Here is an 18,105-nt window from a genome sequence, read left to right on the forward strand (position 1 = left end):
TAGCAAGTTTACTGAAAGCATATACACATAGATTCAAGAAACACAAACCTTAATCCAAGCCCACAGTCAAGCGGCTCCAAGCCTTTGAAGTCAGCCAGAGAAAAGTGGCCCATTTCGTGTAAGAGACCAGTGATGCTCACTCCTTCTGACTCCGTGTCGGAAACTATGAAGGTGAGAGAAGAGGGATTTCTGGGGAAGACGGGGGAGTAGGAGGACCCTGGGCCCACCTCGTCCCACACCCACAGCAGGGTCAAGGACCCAGAAAATGACCCGAGCACTGGCAGAAGAGACTCTCCACAGCTGAACGTAGAGAAGGGGCCCCATCCAAGGGGACAGGAAGGGCAGAGACACTGTGAGGAGCCACGCTGACCCGCACGAGGGAGGGACACCGCGGGCACGGAGAGCGGGAGACCCACGGCGAGAAGACGAGTCCCCCTGACATTTGGCTTTGAAACCAGAGGTTTCACTTCTCAAGTCCTGGCTCTGAGACGGGCAGACCGCCATCAGAAACTGAACCCCTGACCTGACAGAAACAGTGAAAGAAACAGCCCCACTGAGGTCCAGCATAGACACAGCAGTTTGAAGAGTGCCTGGGGTTTGTTTACTAGTCTCAGAACCCGTGCTGGAAGGGCAGGGGTCTTTGGAAAACTCCGAAAACAAAAGAGCTGGTGGGCACCGTTTTCTTGCCCTGCCCCTCAGCCTAGATACACCAGACGCCGGTGAGAACCAGCTCGGTGGGAACACTCTCCACCCCCCAACCCCACGTGCTGCAGACGCGCCCTCTCCAGCCCAGCCTCACTGGTCTTCCAGAGTGGCTCCAGGTCCCCTCCTACAGCAGACCAGGCACGAACCTTGCTGAGGCAGGAACCGTGCACCTGGCCTCTGTGTTCTGCACACCTGCCCCCGCCCACAACAACTCGCCTTCAGCGGGAGCCCATCGAGAGCGGCGCCGTGAACGTGGCAGTGTGCAAGCAGCCTGGACGGGGGGCAGCACCGCCTCCAAGTGACTCCCTCAAAGGGACTCCTGCCCCAGGGGGAGGAGAAGAAAACCACACATGCCTGTTCAACCGTGGCCCCAGCAGTGGTCTGACCCAACTCGAGTCCGAGGCAACTCCAGACAGGCCCACCAACAACACGGGGACCGGACCCTGCCCACAACAGGCAGAGAGCCATTGCAGATGACTGGACTGGTGGCAAATGCGGCATAGCCACACACACAGGAGACACCCTCTGGCGCCAGGTCCCGGGGAACAGGGGACACGGCACCACAGGACCTCGTCTTCATGAGGCCACTCCTTTCGAGAGCAGGAGGCATAGCTGAATTTCCAAACACAGAGAGCTAGACAACACAAGACAGGAGCGTGTCCCAAATGAAAGAACAGGACAAAATCACAGCAAGAGATGTCACGCACATACTCTGCCTGATAGAGAATTCAAAGTAGCGGTAAGAGAGACGCTCACTGGACTGAAGAGTGGAGGACCTCGGGGAGACCCTCAACAAAGAAATAGAAAACAACCAATCGGAGGTAACTCAATCACCAAAATTAAAAATACACTAGATGGAGTAAACAGAGGAAGCAGAAGAACAGATCAGCCACCTTGGAGGACAGAGGAATGGAAAGCAATCAAGCTGAACAAGAGAAAGAAAAAAAAAAAAGACTCATAAAAATGAGAATAGATTAAGGGAACTCAGCAACACCAGCAAACGTAGTAACATTTGCATTATAGGGACCCCAGGAGGAGGAGAGAGAGAGAAAGGGGGGCAGAAAATTTATCTGAAGAAATAGCCGGAGACTTCTCAAATCTGGCGAAGGAAACAAAAACCCAAATCCACGAGGCTCAGAAAGCCTGCAGCAGAATCAACCCAAGGAGGCCCACAACCCAGACACGTAGTAATTAAAATGTCAAAAAGTAGTGATAAGACCATTTTTAAAGCAGCACAAGGAAACAGTTACATACAGGGGAAAAACCCCTGAAGGCTACCAGCTGATTTTTCAGCAGAAACGTTGCAAACCAGAAGAGGGTGGCATGATATATTCACAGTAGTGAAAGGGGAAAAAAAAAAACCCTGCACCCTAGAATACGCTATCCAGCAAATCAAGCATTCAGAATAGGAGAGATAAGGACTTACTCAGACACACAAAGGAATTCATCACCACTAAAGCAGCCTTACAAGGAATGTTAAAGGGGACTCTGAGTGGAAAGGAAGGACCATAAAGCAAGAGTAAGCTCTGTAGGAAGCACAAAAGCAGTATGTTAAGTATATCTATAAAGATCGGTCGATGGATTCACAAAATAAAAGGGTGTGAAGTATGACACCATATACCTAAGATGTGGGGGGGAGAGGAATAAAAATTTAGTGCTTTTTGAATGGGTTCAAACTGAAGCAACCATCAACTTAATATAGACGGCTATATGCATAAGGTGTTATATGTAACCTAATGGTAACCACAAATCCAAAACTGTTAATAGATATGCAAAAAATAAAGAGAAAGGCATCCAAGTGTATCAGTAAAGAAAGCCAGCAAACCATAAGTGAGCAAGCAAAGAAACAGAGAAAACCACAAAAACAACCATAAAATAAGTAACAAAATGGCAATAAGTACACACCTACCAATAATTACTTTGAATGTAAATGGACTAAATGTTCCAATCAAAAGACATGGGATGAAAAGTCAAGGCCCATCTATATGCTGTCTACAAGAGACTCACATATCATGCAAATGGAAGTGAAAAGAAAACCAGGGTAGCAATACTTAGACAAAATAGGCTTTAAAATAAAGATTGTACACGTGCCCGGAGGGCTCAGTCAGTTAAGCACCCAACTTGGGCTCAGATCATGATCTTAAAGTTTGTGGGTTCAAGCCCCACATCAGACACTGCACTGATAACACAGAGCCCGCTTCGGATCCTCTGTCTCCCTCTCTCTCTCTTCCCCTCCCTCTCTATCAAAAATAAACATTAAAAAAATTAAAGATCATAACAAGAAACAAAGAAGGACACTACATAGTCCGAAGGGGAACAATCCAACAAGAAAATAAAACAATTGTAAATATTTATGCATCCAACATGGGAGCACATAAAGCAGCTGATAACAAACATAAAGGAAGAAATCAACAGTGACACAGTAATAGTAGGGGACTTTAACTGGAACTTACATCAATAGACAGACATCAACAAGGAAACCATGGCTGATTGACACATTTGACCAGATGGTCCTAACAGACTTACTCAGAACATTCCATCCTAAAACAATACACATTCTTTTCAAGTGCATATGCAACATTCTCCAGAATAGATCACATATTGGGCCACAAAACTAGTCTCCACAAACTCAAAAAGATCAAAGCCGTTCTGACCACAATGCTATGACACTAGAAATCAACCACAGGAGAAAATCTGGAAAGAGCACAAATACATGGCAGTTAAATATACTACTAAACAGTGAATGGGTCAACCAAAAAAATGAAAGAGGAAATCAAAACACACATGGAAACAAATGAAAAACACAGTGGTTCAAAGTCTTTAAGGTACAGCAAAAACTGTTCAAAGAGGGAAGTTTATAGCAATACAGGCCTACCTCAAGAAACAAAAATTTCAAACAACCTAACCTTACACATAAAGGAGCTAGAGAAGGAACAGCAAACAAAGCCCCAAGACAGTAGAAGGAAGGAAATAATAGATTGGAGCAGAAATAAATGAAATAGAAACTAAAAAGCAATAGAACTGATCAATGAAACCAGGAGTTACTGATTTGATAAGATCAACAAAATTGATATACCTTTAGCCAAATGCCTCAAAAAGAAAAAATGTTTTTTTTCAAATAAAATCAGAAATGAAAGAGGAGATGGGGCGGGGGGGGGGGGGGCCTGGTGGGTCAGTCGGTTAGGTATCCAACTTCAGCTCACCTGTGGTCTCACAGTTAGTGGGTTTGAGCCCCATGTTGGGCCCTGTGCTAACAGCTCAGAACCTGGAGCCTCCTTCAGATTCTGTGTGTCTCCCTCTCTCTGCCCCCCACCTTGCGCTCTCTCTCAAAAATAAACATTAAAAAAATTATTTTTAATGAAAGAGGAGATAACCAACAACATAGAAATACAAAGCATTATAAGAGAATATTATGGAAAATTATATGCCAAAAAATTGGACAACTTAGAAGAAGTGGATAAATTCCTAGAAACATCACCTACCAAAACTGAACCAGAAGAAATAGAAAATTTGAACAGTGATTACCAGCATTAAAATTGAATCAGTAATCAAAAAATTCCATACCAACAAAAGTCCAGGACCAGAGAGCTTCACAGGTGAATTCTACCAAATATTTCAAGAACAGTGAATACCTGTTCTTTTCATACTATTCCAAAAACAGAAGAGGAAAGAAAGCTTCCAGACTGATTCTATGAGGACAGCATTACCCTGATACCAAAACTAGATAAAGATACAAAAAGATACAAAACTCCAAAAAGAACTACAGGCCATTAGGTGTAAAAACCCTCAACAAAATATTAGCAAACCAAATCCAACAATACATTAAAAAAATTATTTACCACAGTCAGGTGGGATTTATTCCTGGGTTGCGAGGGTGGTTCAACATTCGCAAATCAATCAATGCGATACATCATTATCAACAAGGGAAAGAATAAAAATCATGTTCATTTCAATAGATGGCAGAAAAAGCATTTGACAGACTACAGTATCCATTCATGATAAAAACCCTCAACAGAGTATATCTAGAGGGAACATACCTTAACATAATAAAGGCCGTATATTAAAAAACCCCAGCTAACTTCATACTCCATGATGAAAAACAGAACTTTCACCTACGATCAGGAACCAAGACAAGGATGTCCCCTTGCACCACTTTTATTCAATACAGTACTGGAAGTCCTAGCTGCAGCAGTCAGACAACAAAAAGAAATAAAATGCATCCAAATTGGTAAGAGAGAAGTAAAACTTTCACTGTTTGCAGATGACATGCTACTTTTTATAGAAAACCCTTAAGACCACCGAAAAAACTACTAGAACCGGTAAATGAATTCAGGAAGGTTACAGGATACAAAATCAATATACAGAAAGCCATTGCAGTTCTATACACTAAATGAGGTAGCAGAAAGAGAAATTAAGAAAACAATCCCATTCGTAATTGCATCTAAAAGAATTAAATTCCTAGGAATAAACCAGGGAAGTGACAAACCTGTATTCTGGAAAGTGTAGAACACTGATAAAAGAAGTTGAAGATGACAAAAACAGAAAGATACTCCATGCTCATGGATTGGAAAAATATTGTTAAACTGTCCACACCACCCAAAACAATCTACAGACTTAAATGCTGTTGGTATTTTGCTAAGGATTGCATTATCACATAACGAGAACAAATAAGCCTGAAATGTGTATGGAACTACAAAAGACCCTGGATAGCCAAAGCAATCTTGAAAAAGAACAAAACTGGAGGTATCACAGTCCCAGATATCAAGATATACTACAAAGCTGTGATAATTAAAACGGTAGGGTACTAGGACGAAAGTAGACATATAGATCAATGGAACACAATAGAGAACCCAGAAATAAACCCACGATTACATGATCAGTTAATCTATGACAAAGGAGGCAAAAGAATGAAACTGGACCACTTTCTTTCACTATACACAGAGACGTGTGAGACTTGAAACCATAGAAATCATAGAAGAGAGCACAGCCAGTAGTCTGATATCAGCCATTACATTTTTCTTGTTATGTCTCCTATGAAACAAAAGCAAAACTAAACTATTGGGACTACATCAAAATTTCTTTGCAGAGCAAAGAAAACAATCAACAAAACTAAAAGGCAACCTACTAAATGGGAGGAGATATTTGCAAATGACATCTGATAAAGGGTTAGTAACTAAAATATATAAAGAACTGATACAACTCAATACCCAAAAATCAAATAATGCAATTTAAAAATGAGAAGATGACATGAATAGACATTTCTCCACAAAGAAGACATCCAGATGGCCAAGAGACACATGAAAAGAGGCTCAACAATCATCATAATCATCAGGGAAATGCAAATCACAATTACAATGAGATATCACTTCACACCTGTCAGAATGGCTAAAATCAAGAACACAAGCAGTGTTGACAAGGATGTGGAGAAGAACCATCTTGCGCCGTGGGTGGGAATGCAAACTAGGGCAGCTACTGTGGAAAACAGTATGGATATTCTTCAAAAAATTATATAAATAGGGGTGCCTGGGTGGCTCAGTTGGTTGAGTGGCTGACTTCGGCTCAGGTCATGATCTCGCAGTCCGTGAGTTCGAGCCCCGCGTCGGGCTCTGGGCTGACAGCTCAGAGCCTGGAGCCTGTTTCAGATTCTGTGTCTCCCTCTTTCTCACCCTCCCCCATTCATGCTCTGTCTCTCTCTGTCTCAAAAATAAATAAACATTAAAAAAATTTAAAAAAAATTTGTTTAAAAAATTATATAAATAGAATTACCCTATGATCCAGGAATTGCACTACTTGGTATTTACCCAAAGAACAGGAAAATACTAACTTGTAAAGATATATGCACCCCGTGCTCACTGCACCATTATTTACAATAGCTAAAATACGGAAGCAACCGAAGTGTCCATTGATAGATGAATGGCTAAAGAAGTGGTGTGTGTACACACACACACACACACACACACAGGAATATTACTCAGCCTTAAAAAAGAATAAAATCTTGCCATTTGCAACAATATGGACAGACCCTAAAGGCATTATGCTGAGTGAAAATCAATCAGACAGAAAGACAAGTACTGTATGATCTCACTTATTAGAATCTTTTTTAAAAAAAAAAGACAAAGAGCTCATAGATACAGACAACAGATTACTAGTTGCCAGGGTAGGCAACTAATAATGGATGCCTAGATGCCTAAACTAGAAATGGATGAAAGGAGTCAAAATGTACAAACTTCCAGTTATAAAATAAGTCATGGGGATTCAATGTACAGTATGGCATCTGTAGTTAATACTGTATTGTGTAGAAGAGAGTAGCTCCTAAAAGTTCTCGTCACAAGAAAAAGAAATTCTGTAACTATGTGTGGTGGAGGATGTTGACTTATTGTGGTGAGCATTTTGTAGTATATACCAGCTTGGAATCATGTTGTATGTCAATTATACCTCAATTAAAAAAAAGAAACACTTTTTAAAATGGCAAATATAGAAGTTTTTTTTTCTTCTCTTAATGTCTCTAAATACACAGGACTATTTCCAGCAAAAGTGAAAACATTGCATTGTAGAGTATGTGTGACAGCTGTAACATAAAGGATGGGAAAAGTAAAAGTGCACGGATGCAAGGTTTCTAAATCCTACACGACTGCTAGTTACAAGGATAGTTCGGGGCCGCCTGGGGGGCTCAGTCGGTTGAACATCTGACTCTTGATTTCGGCTCAGGGCATGATCCAGAGTCGTGGGATCGAGCCCTGTGTTGGGCTCTGCACTAAACGTGGAGTCTGCTTAAGATATTCTCTCTCTCTCTCTCTGCCCCCTTCCCCCATTCGCATACCCTCTTTCTCGAAAAAACTTAAAAATATCTATTAGCCGAGTAGACTAAAAAGTGAAGGATATATATGGTAATCTGTAGGGCAATCTGTGTTGCTTAGTAGTTAGTAGATATAATGGAACTCTAAAATATATTAAAACATACAAAAGTGGCAGGAAAAGAGAAACAGGAATGGGGGGGGGTAAAATGGTAGCCCTAATGCTAATCACATCAGTACTTATATCAAAAGTTAGTAGACTAAACACAAAGAGTTCATCAAAATGGGTTGTTGTGTTTGTTTGTTTTTTTAACGTTTATTTATTTTTGAGGCAGAGAGAGACAGAGCATGAACGGGGGAGGGTCAGAGAGAGGGAGACACAGAATGTGAAACAGGCTCCAGGCTCTGAGCTGTCAGCCCAGAGCCCGACGCGGGGCTCGAACTCACGGACCGCGAGATCATGACCTGAGCCAAAGTTGGCCGCTTAACCGACTGAGCCACCCAGGCGCCCCAAAAATGGGTTTTTTTTTTTAAAGCCAACTGACTACATGTAGTCTACCAAAGACACACTTAAAATATAAAGGATACATGCAAAGACAGAAATGAATGGAAAAAGATATATCATGCAAATTTTCAATATAAAAAGACTGGAATGGCTGTGTTAATCTCAGACAAAATAGACATCAGGATGAAAATATTACCAGAGATAAACTGGACACTTCATATCGATTAAAGGGTCAGCTCTATAGGAAAGCATGATAATCGTTAAGTGTGCATAACAGAACTTCAAATAAATGAAGCAGAACTGACAGAGAAGCAGACAACTCTATAATCATAGTTGGAGATTTTAACACCCTCTTTCAGCAATTGATAGCACATCCAGATTAAAACGCCAGTAAAAGCAGATAATCCACACACTATCAATCACCTTACCTTAGTTAAATAGTCATAAAACCCTACACCCTAAGTGGGCAGAATATGCATTAAGTATGCACGATATGTTCACCGGCATACATCATACGTTGGGGCCACAGAAATAATTCAGTACATTTAAAAGAATTGAAATCATACAGAATATATCCCCTGGCCACATAGGAATTAAATCAGAAATCAATAACATATCTAGGTAGATGCCAAATATTTGGAAATTGTACAACACACTTCTGAATAGTCCGTGCGTCAGATAACAAGGGAAATTTGAAAATATTTACAATTAAATAATTGGGGTGCCTTGGTGGCTCAGTCGGTTAAGCGTCCGACTTTGGCTCAGGTCATGATCTCGAGGTTCGTGGGTTTGAGCCCCACGTCGGGGTCTGTGCTGACAGCTCAGATCCTGGAGCCTGCTTCGGATAATGTGTCTCCCTCTTTCTCTCTCTGCCTCTCCCCCACTCACATTCTCTCTCTCTCTCTCTCTCTCTCTCAAAAATAAACATTAAAAAGAAATGATAATGAAAATCGATCAAAATTGTGGGATGCAACTAAAACAATGATTAAAGGGATGGTTACAATCTTAATTTATTATTATAGAAAAGGCCCTAAGAAAATCCCATTTACAGCTGCACCAAAAACAATAAAATATCTAGGAATAAACTTAACCAAAGAGGCAAAAGACCTGTACTCCAAAAACAATAAAACACTTGTGGAACATATTGAAGACAACACAAAGAAATGGAAAGACACTCCATGCTTATGGGTTGGAAGGACAAATATTTGTTACATGCCGATACTACCCAAAGCAATCTACAGATTTAGTGCAATCCCTATCAAAATATCAACAGCATTTTTCACAGAACTAGAACACAGTCCTAAAATTTGTATGGAGCCACAAAACTCTCCTAGTAGCCAAAGAAATCTTGAACAAGAAGAGCGAAGCTGGAGGCATCACAATTTTGGACTTCAAGTTATATTACAAGTCTGTAGTAATCAAAACAGTATGGCACTGGCATAAAAATAGACACGTAGATCAATGGAACAAAACAGAAAACCCAGAAATAAACCCACAATTATGTGGTCTATTAATCTCCAAAGCAGAAAAGAATATCCAATGGGAAAAAAAATGTTCAACAAATGGTGTTGGAAAAACTGGACAGCCCATGTAAAAGAATGAAACTGGACCACTTTCTTTCACTATACACACACACAAAAAAACTCAAAGTGGATTAAAGACTTAAATGTGAGACCTGAAATCCTAAAAATCCTTGAAGAGAGCACAGGCAGTAATCTCTGACATTGATCATAGCCACATTTTTCTAAAGATGCCTCATAAGGCAAGGGAAATAAAAGTAAAAATAAACTATTGTGACTGTAGCAACATTAAAAGTTTCTGTACAGCAAAGGAAACAACAAAACTGAAAGGCACCCTACTGAGTGGGAGGAGATATCTGTAAATGATATATCCAATGAAAGGTTAGTATCCAAAATATATAGAGAACTGTTAAAACTCAATAACCAAAAAATCAAATAATGCAATTAAAAAAGGGCAGAAGACATGAACAGGCATTTCTCCCAAGACATACAGATGGCCAGCTGACCCATAAGAAGAGGCTCAACGTCACTCATCATCAGGGAAATGCAAATCACAACTACAATGAGATACCACCTCACACCTGTCAGAACAGCTGGAATCAAAAACACAAGAACCAACAAGTCTTGGTGAGGATGTGGAAAAAAAAGGATTCTCTTGCACTGTTGGTAGGAATGCAAACTGGTGTGGCCACTGTGGAAAACAGAATAAAGTTTCCTTAAAAAACTACCCACAAAATACAAAAAATACTCATTTAGAGGGACATATGCACCCCTATGTGTATTGCAGCATTATTTACAATAGCCAAATTACAGAAGCAGCCCCCATGTCCCATCGATTGGTGAGGATAAAGATGAGGTCAGACACACACACACACAATATTATTCAGACATAAAAAGAGAAATCTTGCCACTTGTGACAACATGGGTAGAGCTAGACGGTATAATGCTAAGTGAAATCAGTCAGAGAAAGATACCTTATGATCTCGTTCATATGTGGATTTTAAGGAACAAAACAAGCAAGGGTAAAAGGCCAAGAAATAGACTCTTAACTACAGAGAACAAACTGATGGCTACCAGAGAAGGGGAAAGAGGGGCTGGGGATGAAAGAGTACACATATGATGAAAAAACATGAAATGAAAAGAAAAGGCCCTAAAGTTAATGACTTGGATTTCACTTAAAAAAGACTGGGGCACCTGGGTGGCTCAGTTGGTTAAGCATCTGACTTTGGCTCAGGTCATGATCTCACATTTTGTAAGTTCGAGCCCCATGTCGGGCTTTGTGCTGACAGCTCAGAGCCTGGAGTCTGCTTTGGATTCTGTGTTTCCTCTCCATCTGCCCCTCCCCGGCTCGCATGCACTCTCTCTCTCTCAAAAATAAAAACATTAAAAAAAAACTAAAAAAGACAAAAAAGAAAGTTATAAATGTAAGAGCAAAAAATGAGGAAATGGAGAAAACAGAAAAAATTAACAGAGCCAAAATTGATTCTTTGAGAAAATTAACAAAATTTGCCACTACCTAGCTAGAATAATCAAGGAGAAAAAGAGAACACACAGATTGCCAATATCAGGAATGAAAGAGGTATTGTCATAATAAATCTTACAGATATTAAAAGGATAACTTTTTTTAATTGGGAACTTTATACCAACAAATTTGACAACTTAAATGAGATGGAAAAATTCCCTTTAAACTATAGTTTACCCAAACTGACAAGATAGAGGAATAACCTGAGAAGGCCTGTGTTAAATTCTTTATCAAAATTTACAGGGCATCTGGGTGGCTCAGTCGGTTAAGTGTCCAACTTCGGCTCAGGTCATGATCTTGCGGTGTGTGAGTTCGACCACAGTCCCTTGTATCCTATATCATGAACGCAGATGCAGAGATACTTAATTGAGCGATGTATAAAAAGGATTCTATCTCATCATAAATTAGAGCTTTTCCCCAAGAATTCAAGGTCGACTTAGTATCAGAAAAATCAATAACCACATGCTAATTAAAGGAGGGAAAAAAAACATGTTAATAGATGCAGAAGAAGCATTTGACAAAATTCAACATTGATTCATCAAAAAGAGACTTAGCAAACCAGGAATAGAAGGGGACTTAACCTGAAAAAGGGCAGCTACAAACACTTAACAGCTGACATTATACTTAAGGTGAAATACTGAATACCTTCTCAAGGTTGGAAACCAGGGAAGGGAACCACTTCTGTTGAACACCGTATCGGCTGCCCTAGTCAGTGCAGTAAAGCAAGAGGAGAAAGGTACGAAGAATAGAAAGAAATTTTTTTCCTATTTGCAGAAATGACATGATTTTTTTTTATATTGAGAGCTCTGAGTGTACAAAACAATACCATTAATAAGGATTTGATTTAGCAACATCATAAGACAAGCTCATTATATAGTTGTATTTTATTTTATTTTTTAAATGTTTATTTATTTTTGAGACAGACAGAGCATGAACGGGGGAGGGTCAGAGGGAGAGGGAGACACAGATTCCGAAGCAGGCTGCAGGCTCTGAGCTGTCAGCACAGAGCCCGACGCGGGGCTCGAACTCACGGAGTGTGAGATCATGACCTGAGCCGAAGTCGGACGCTTAACCGACCGAGCCACCCAGGCGCCCCATATATAGTTGTGTTTTATAGAGTAGTCCAGAACACTGGGACAATGAAACTAAATACCAAATCCCATTTACATGGTAATAAAAAAATCTCGGAATAAATTTAACAAAAGAACTCCAGTCCTTTACACTGAAAACCACAAGATATCACTGAGAATTTAAGAAGAACACCTGCGAAAATGTAGAGATATACTAAGTCTACAGATTGGAAGGCTCAGTGTGGTTAAGGTACAGTTTCCTCCAAATTGATGTGTATACATCAATACAATTCCAATAAAAATGCCAGCAGGGTTGTTTTGTTGTTTGGGGAAAGTTTTGTTGTTTGCAGAAACTGACAAACGGATTCTAAAATTTATATGGAAATGTGAAGGACCTTGAATAAGCAAAGCAAACTTGCAAACATTGGAAAATTAACACCGTTTGGCTTTAGAGCTTAAAGTAAGCCAGTGTGGCACTGGCATAGATACCAGATACATGATGGAACAGAATAGAGGCCCCAGAAATAGACCACATCTATATAAACAGTGGGGAGAGGAAAAATTTTTTCAGCAGGTGGTGTTGGAATACTTAGATATCTCTTCCAACAAAAATGAACCACAACTTCTACCTCATACCAGAGAAATACCGTTTCACAGTGGATCACAGACCTAAATACAAAACCTTAAACCATAAAGCTTTTAAAGAAAAACATAAGAGAACAGTCTTGGTCGTTTAGAATTGCACAGAAATTTATTACGTATAGAGAACCACCACCACAGAAAGAAAAGTTGAGAAATGAGAATCAAAATTCAGGAATTCTGCTCATCTAAACACAGCTATGAAAATAAATAGGCACGCCTTGCTGGAAGAAAATACCCACAAATCCTATCTGACAAACGACTATATTCAGAAACTATAGCTCCGTAATAAAAAGACCAGCCGCCTAATTTAAAATGGCCAAATATTTTAACAGACGCTTCGCAGAAAGAGATACATGTGTTTACCTTTACTGGAGATATTTTTACATCTTCATAGGACTTGGGGTTACCCTCTGGCTTCTTTTCCCATCAACCTGACAGGCTCCCTGTAGCACTTCCCAGAAGCCACATCAGTGCTCCTGAGCACTGGCACCTTGGGTACCTGGGGGTGTGTGCGGCTCTCCCTCATTTCTGAAGAGCGGTTTTGTTTTGCTAGTTACAGAATTCCCCGTTGACAGGTCCTTTGAGCCCGTTATGTGAACATTCCACCGCCTCCAGCCTCCAGTGTTGCTCCTGAGAAATCAGCTCATCATCTTACAGAGAATTTCCTACAATGAGTCACTTTTCTCTTCCTGCTTTTAAAATTCTTCAGTTTTGGCTTTTGACAGTTGGGTTACAAGGTGTCACAGTATGGTTCCTTTGGGATTTATCCTATTTGGAGTTAAGTTTCTCGATTTGGGAGATGTATGTTTTCAAGTGATAGCAGTTTATGGCTGTTGTTGTTTTCCCAATAATGTCTGCTCCTTTCTTGCTCTCCTGGACTCTGATAATGTATATTATTCGTCCATTTAATATCATCCCATAAGTCCCTTAGGCTGTTGTCACTTTTCTTCACATCTTTTTTCTTTCTCCTCCTCAGTCTCAATAATTTCATATGTCCCGTCTTCAGGTTTGTTTCTTCTGCTGGCTCACATCTGCTGTTGAATCTCTCTAATGAGTTTTTTAAACTTTTTTTTTTCCAGTTCCAGAATTTCTGTTTGGGTCTTTTTTGTAATCTCTGTCTCTTTGTGGATATTCTTATTTTGTTCATATATCATTTTCCTCATTTCCTGCAGCCCTTTGACCATGTTTTCCTGTTGCTCTCCGTGCATATTTAAGATGGGAGTTTCAAAATCTTGGTTCAGTAAGTTCAGTGCCTGTACTTCTTCAGGGATAGCTTCTGCTAGCTTCTTTTCTTCTTTTGAATAGGCTGATTTCCTCCCTTTTCTTTGGCCTTGTGTTGAAAATTGGGCATTTGTTGGCGGCCGGGGCACCTCTCCAAGTCTTGGCGGTTTGCTTCCTGCCGGGAAAGTCCTTTACTGATTAGCCGGCCACTCTCCCGGCCCTGGGATCAGCCCCACCTGCGGGCTCAAGTTCCCCTCAGGTCGTTTCTGACCGGGTCTTGTCTGGGCCCGTGTGGGGCCCTCTCCCTTCCACAGTATATGCAGCTGCTTTGGAACGTCGCAGTTGCCCAGAATCTTCTCCCAGCTTCTCCTTGGTGCCTCACGTGGTATCCCGAAGGTCTCCGCCCATGATCTCTTGCCCCAGGCATGTGTGTCTGTCACCCCCTGCAGTTTCCCCCCCCCCCCCCCCCCCCCCCCCGCACTGGCCATTGCTTTAGCACGAGAGCTGAGTTAGGTGAAACAGAGGCTGGTCCTTTGGGCAGCTGCCGGGTAGGTTACGATCATGCAAACAGGATCAGCTCTACTCCCTCCAGTTTAAGGGGAGCAGCTGGGAACTGGGCAGGGGACAGGGTGGGGCAAGGGTGAGTAAAAACACCATGGCATTTGCTACCATTTTGAATGTGGCTTTTCTTGACTGGGCTTTCACTTGGTTGCTGTAGACCTTTGACTGGTTTCCAGAGTTCCTGTTAGGTTATTTTAGCCAGTGTGATGATGGTTGATGCTTCCATGGGGGCCGGGGGGGGGGGGGGGGTTGAGGATGAGGGCCTGGAACATTTAAAGCCATTCAACTGCAGTTTCTTCCCGAATAGAGTGGGGTTAGGCGGAGCCTGTATAAGACCGAGGGGTGGCTCCACCCCTCCCGGGGTGTCCGGGGCCGCAGCTCCTTCAGCCACCGCCCCCTGTCACCCGGCCCTGCACATTTCATTCTGAGCTCCCCACCAAGCCTGTCCCCACGTCACTGACCTGCTGGGGGTCCCCTCCAGTCCTCCTGCCCCTCACGTGGCTGGCTGCCCTTAACTGGCTCCAGCAGTGACCTACGACCCTTTGAGTCCCCACTGGGCTCCAGGAAGCCCCCCTGCCTCACTGTACACATCCCCTCACCCTCCTCCAGGACACTTTGGCAAAAAAGAGACTTAAAAAAAAAAAAAGCTTCCTTGTATCTTTCAAGATAAACTTGCCTTTTTCCCCAGGATATACATAAAAACTGTTCATCCCAGAGGGTTTTTCTTGTTTTGTTTTTTTTTAACCTCAAGGATCTCAAGGGTGTTCATAACCTTTTCAAATAAAATGATTGGCCTGAGGTGAGAAGCAGCCACCAGCCCCTTCTTTATGATGGGGGGTGATTTCTTTCTCACCATTGCAGGCCTGATGTGGGAGGACGGCTGCTGTGTGTCCACGTGGGGATCTGACAGGAGCTCCAGCAAGAGGCTCCAGGTGTTGGAAATGAGGGCTGGGAAGGGGTCCTGGGGCCCTCCTGGCACAGAGCCACCTTGCTCTGGGGACACCTGTTATCTGTGGCCGGGCCGGGTTCTGGCTGCCGCTCCCAGCGAGCTCCAGGGGGCTGCCTGGAGACGCCCCCCGCAGGGCTGCTCCGAAGTGGACCCACACAGCAGAGCGTCAAAACTGGGGCATTTTCTGCTTTACAGACGGATGAGGAGAAGCAGCAGGACTTGCCCGTGGTGATGCCGGTTTTTGACAGAAACACCTGCAGCATCCCCAAATCCCAGATCTCTTTCATTGACTACTTCATCACGGACATGTTTGATGCCTGGGACGGTAAGACCTCTTACAGCGCATTTCCCCCGGTAACGACATGGGGAGCCGGATGTTGAGTAGCAGTGCATCTGGTTCTAGAGCATGTTTGCGGGCTTAGACTTTCGAGGAGGACCGACGAGAAGAAATGAGGCCTCACCAAGGGCCCCTGAGGCCGGGGCGCTCTCTGCGCCCCGCTGGTTAACTGCCCCTCCCACAGGGGTGCGGGTGTCTGGTGGGCGGACTCCGCAGCTTCGCCCTCTCCGGCCCGATTGTTCCCCACCGGCCCACAGGGGGGTGGGACAGGCGGGAGGGGATGGTTAAGTGAAGCGGAGCCTGAGGCTGGGGGGAGACAGAAGAGCCAGTCCTGGTCACGGCCACAGGTGGGGACTCGCTGTCTTCCTATCCCCCCCCCCCCCTTTCAGTGCTCCTTATGCTCATTAGCACATCCGCTCCCTCCTGCGTCACCTCCCAGAGCTGGCGGTCCCCGTGTGGTCTCGGAGGGGCCGCTGGGCATTGAATAGGGATTTGGCCTCGGGAACCCGCAGCCCCTCCAGCCGCTTGTCCAGGGGCTTGCAAACACCTGCTGTCACCTGTCCCTCTAAATGCGCCCTGCTCAGCCTGCGTTTGTCACCAGGGGCGGGGAGGGGGTCACATCCCTGTCTTTCTCCCCAGCCTTTGTCGACCTGCCTGAGCTAATGCAGCATCTTGACAACAACTTCAAATACTGGAAAGGACTGGACGAGATGCAGCTGCGGAGCCTCCGGCCGCCTCCTGAATAGCGCGGCCCGCTGCCGGTTCGAAGCTCCGTCCCTCCGCGCGCCGGGGGTTCCCGCACGCACCCAGATCCCCGGTCCTTTCAGTATTAGGGCGAACAGGGCCCAAGGCTGCAGAGCCTGTGAACACGCGTGGGGACATCGCTGGCCTCCCTTAGCCACCGGCTGACGCCATCGCCACCAAGTGTCCATACCCGGCCCGCGGCGGGGGGCCTCTTCGGAAAGTCACAGGAGAATGGGTCGGCGCTGGCTTTCCTTACAGCGACCTTGGCGTGACCCTGCAGACAACATTGATGGATTCCTTGTTGCAAACAATTTCTCTCAACCGTGTCCAGCACTTAGGAACAGCCAACGGCAATCGGAGCTTTAGCAACTTTTTTCACATCATAGAAGGTGCAATCACTCACTTTGGAACACTACTGAAAGTGACTTCTCTTTTGAAACTGAGTAGCAAATGAAAAATACAAAGAAATTTTGAAGTTGATTCTTAAAGAAATTTTGAAGTTGATTAATATCAATTAAAAGTTTTATTTATTTTATTAGAAGTTCAATATTTTCTATGAATTTTAAAATACTTCAAAGCCAAAGCCAACTTTAAATGCCATGACCAAAATTACATGATTCATATTCATTAAATATGTATTACTTGGGTGTACAGACTTATTTTCATAATGCAAATTAAGAATATAAAATGACACATTTTTACTGCACTACAGAAATACTTGTGTATGTTAAACTCGTTTCTGATTGAAGCTAATTGAGAAAAGCTGTCTTTCGGGGGGGGGGGGGGGGGGGGGTCTGAGTCTAGAGCATGAGAGGAGAGAGACTCCTGTATAGAAACCAGAGTTCTGAAACTGCTCTAGCCATCTGATGAGCTTGGTACTCCCCAAAGTACACGAAATTAAGACCTAACACTTTTTTCCTAAAATCTTATTGAATTCCCAAAAGTCTGCCTTATTTTATAGTGTTTCTACAAGATATTCCCTATGCGAGAACAAAAATGGAATATTTAGTGAAATGACATTTTATAACCAGTCTGTTTTCATCTGAGGTGGGAATCTTCGATTCCAGAAATTTATAAAGGTTCTGTATCTTCCGTCTTGAGTAAGTGTAGTACCGTGAAAAATGACACATGATGACACATGATGTCAGAGTGCTTGTCACCTCATTTTAAAGTTGTATTTTTTTCCCAGATAAAAATGAAATTAAACTATTTGTTTTTAAGAAATCATGCGTCACCTTTTCTTTGGAGTTTTAGGATACTTAACACGATTTCATTTCTTCTCCCTCTAAATAAATAAGATACCTTTATATTCCAGAGAAGATTAATAGTTAAGTTTTTCAGGGTCACAGAAGAACAGATGATACGTTGAAAACTTCTCACCACTGATACCCATTCACAGCTGGGAGGGCCGGCCCCTCGGAAGGCCCTTTTTCAGGGCGCCTGGGTGGCTCAGTCCGTAGAGTGTCTGACTCTTGATTTCAGCTCGGGTCACAATTTCACAGTTGGTGACTCTGGCCCCTCGTCAGGCTCTGCGC

General features: G+C 43.0%; 1 protein-coding gene across 3 annotated transcripts in view; it reads left to right on the forward strand.

Moving 5' to 3' along the window:
• Nucleotides 1-17,794, forward strand: part of PDE8A (phosphodiesterase 8A) — a 154,357-nt gene extending 136,563 nt beyond the window's left edge. For all 3 annotated transcript variants that reach the window (XM_049614215.1, XM_049614214.1, XM_049614213.1), the window contains 2 exons: nucleotides 15,685-15,814; nucleotides 16,466-17,794. In XM_049614215.1, coding sequence (XP_049470172.1) covers nucleotides 15,685-15,814; nucleotides 16,466-16,572 — 237 coding nt within the window. In that variant the 3' untranslated portion in view covers nucleotides 16,573-17,794. The remainder of the gene's footprint in view (nucleotides 1-15,684; nucleotides 15,815-16,465) is intronic.
• The last annotated feature ends 311 nt before the right edge of the window (nucleotides 17,795-18,105 follow it).

The sequence above is a fragment of the Panthera uncia genome (genome assembly GCF_023721935.1).
Source record: "Panthera uncia isolate 11264 chromosome B3 unlocalized genomic scaffold, Puncia_PCG_1.0 HiC_scaffold_2, whole genome shotgun sequence".
NCBI classification, from domain to species: Eukaryota; Metazoa; Chordata; class Mammalia; order Carnivora; family Felidae; genus Panthera; species Panthera uncia.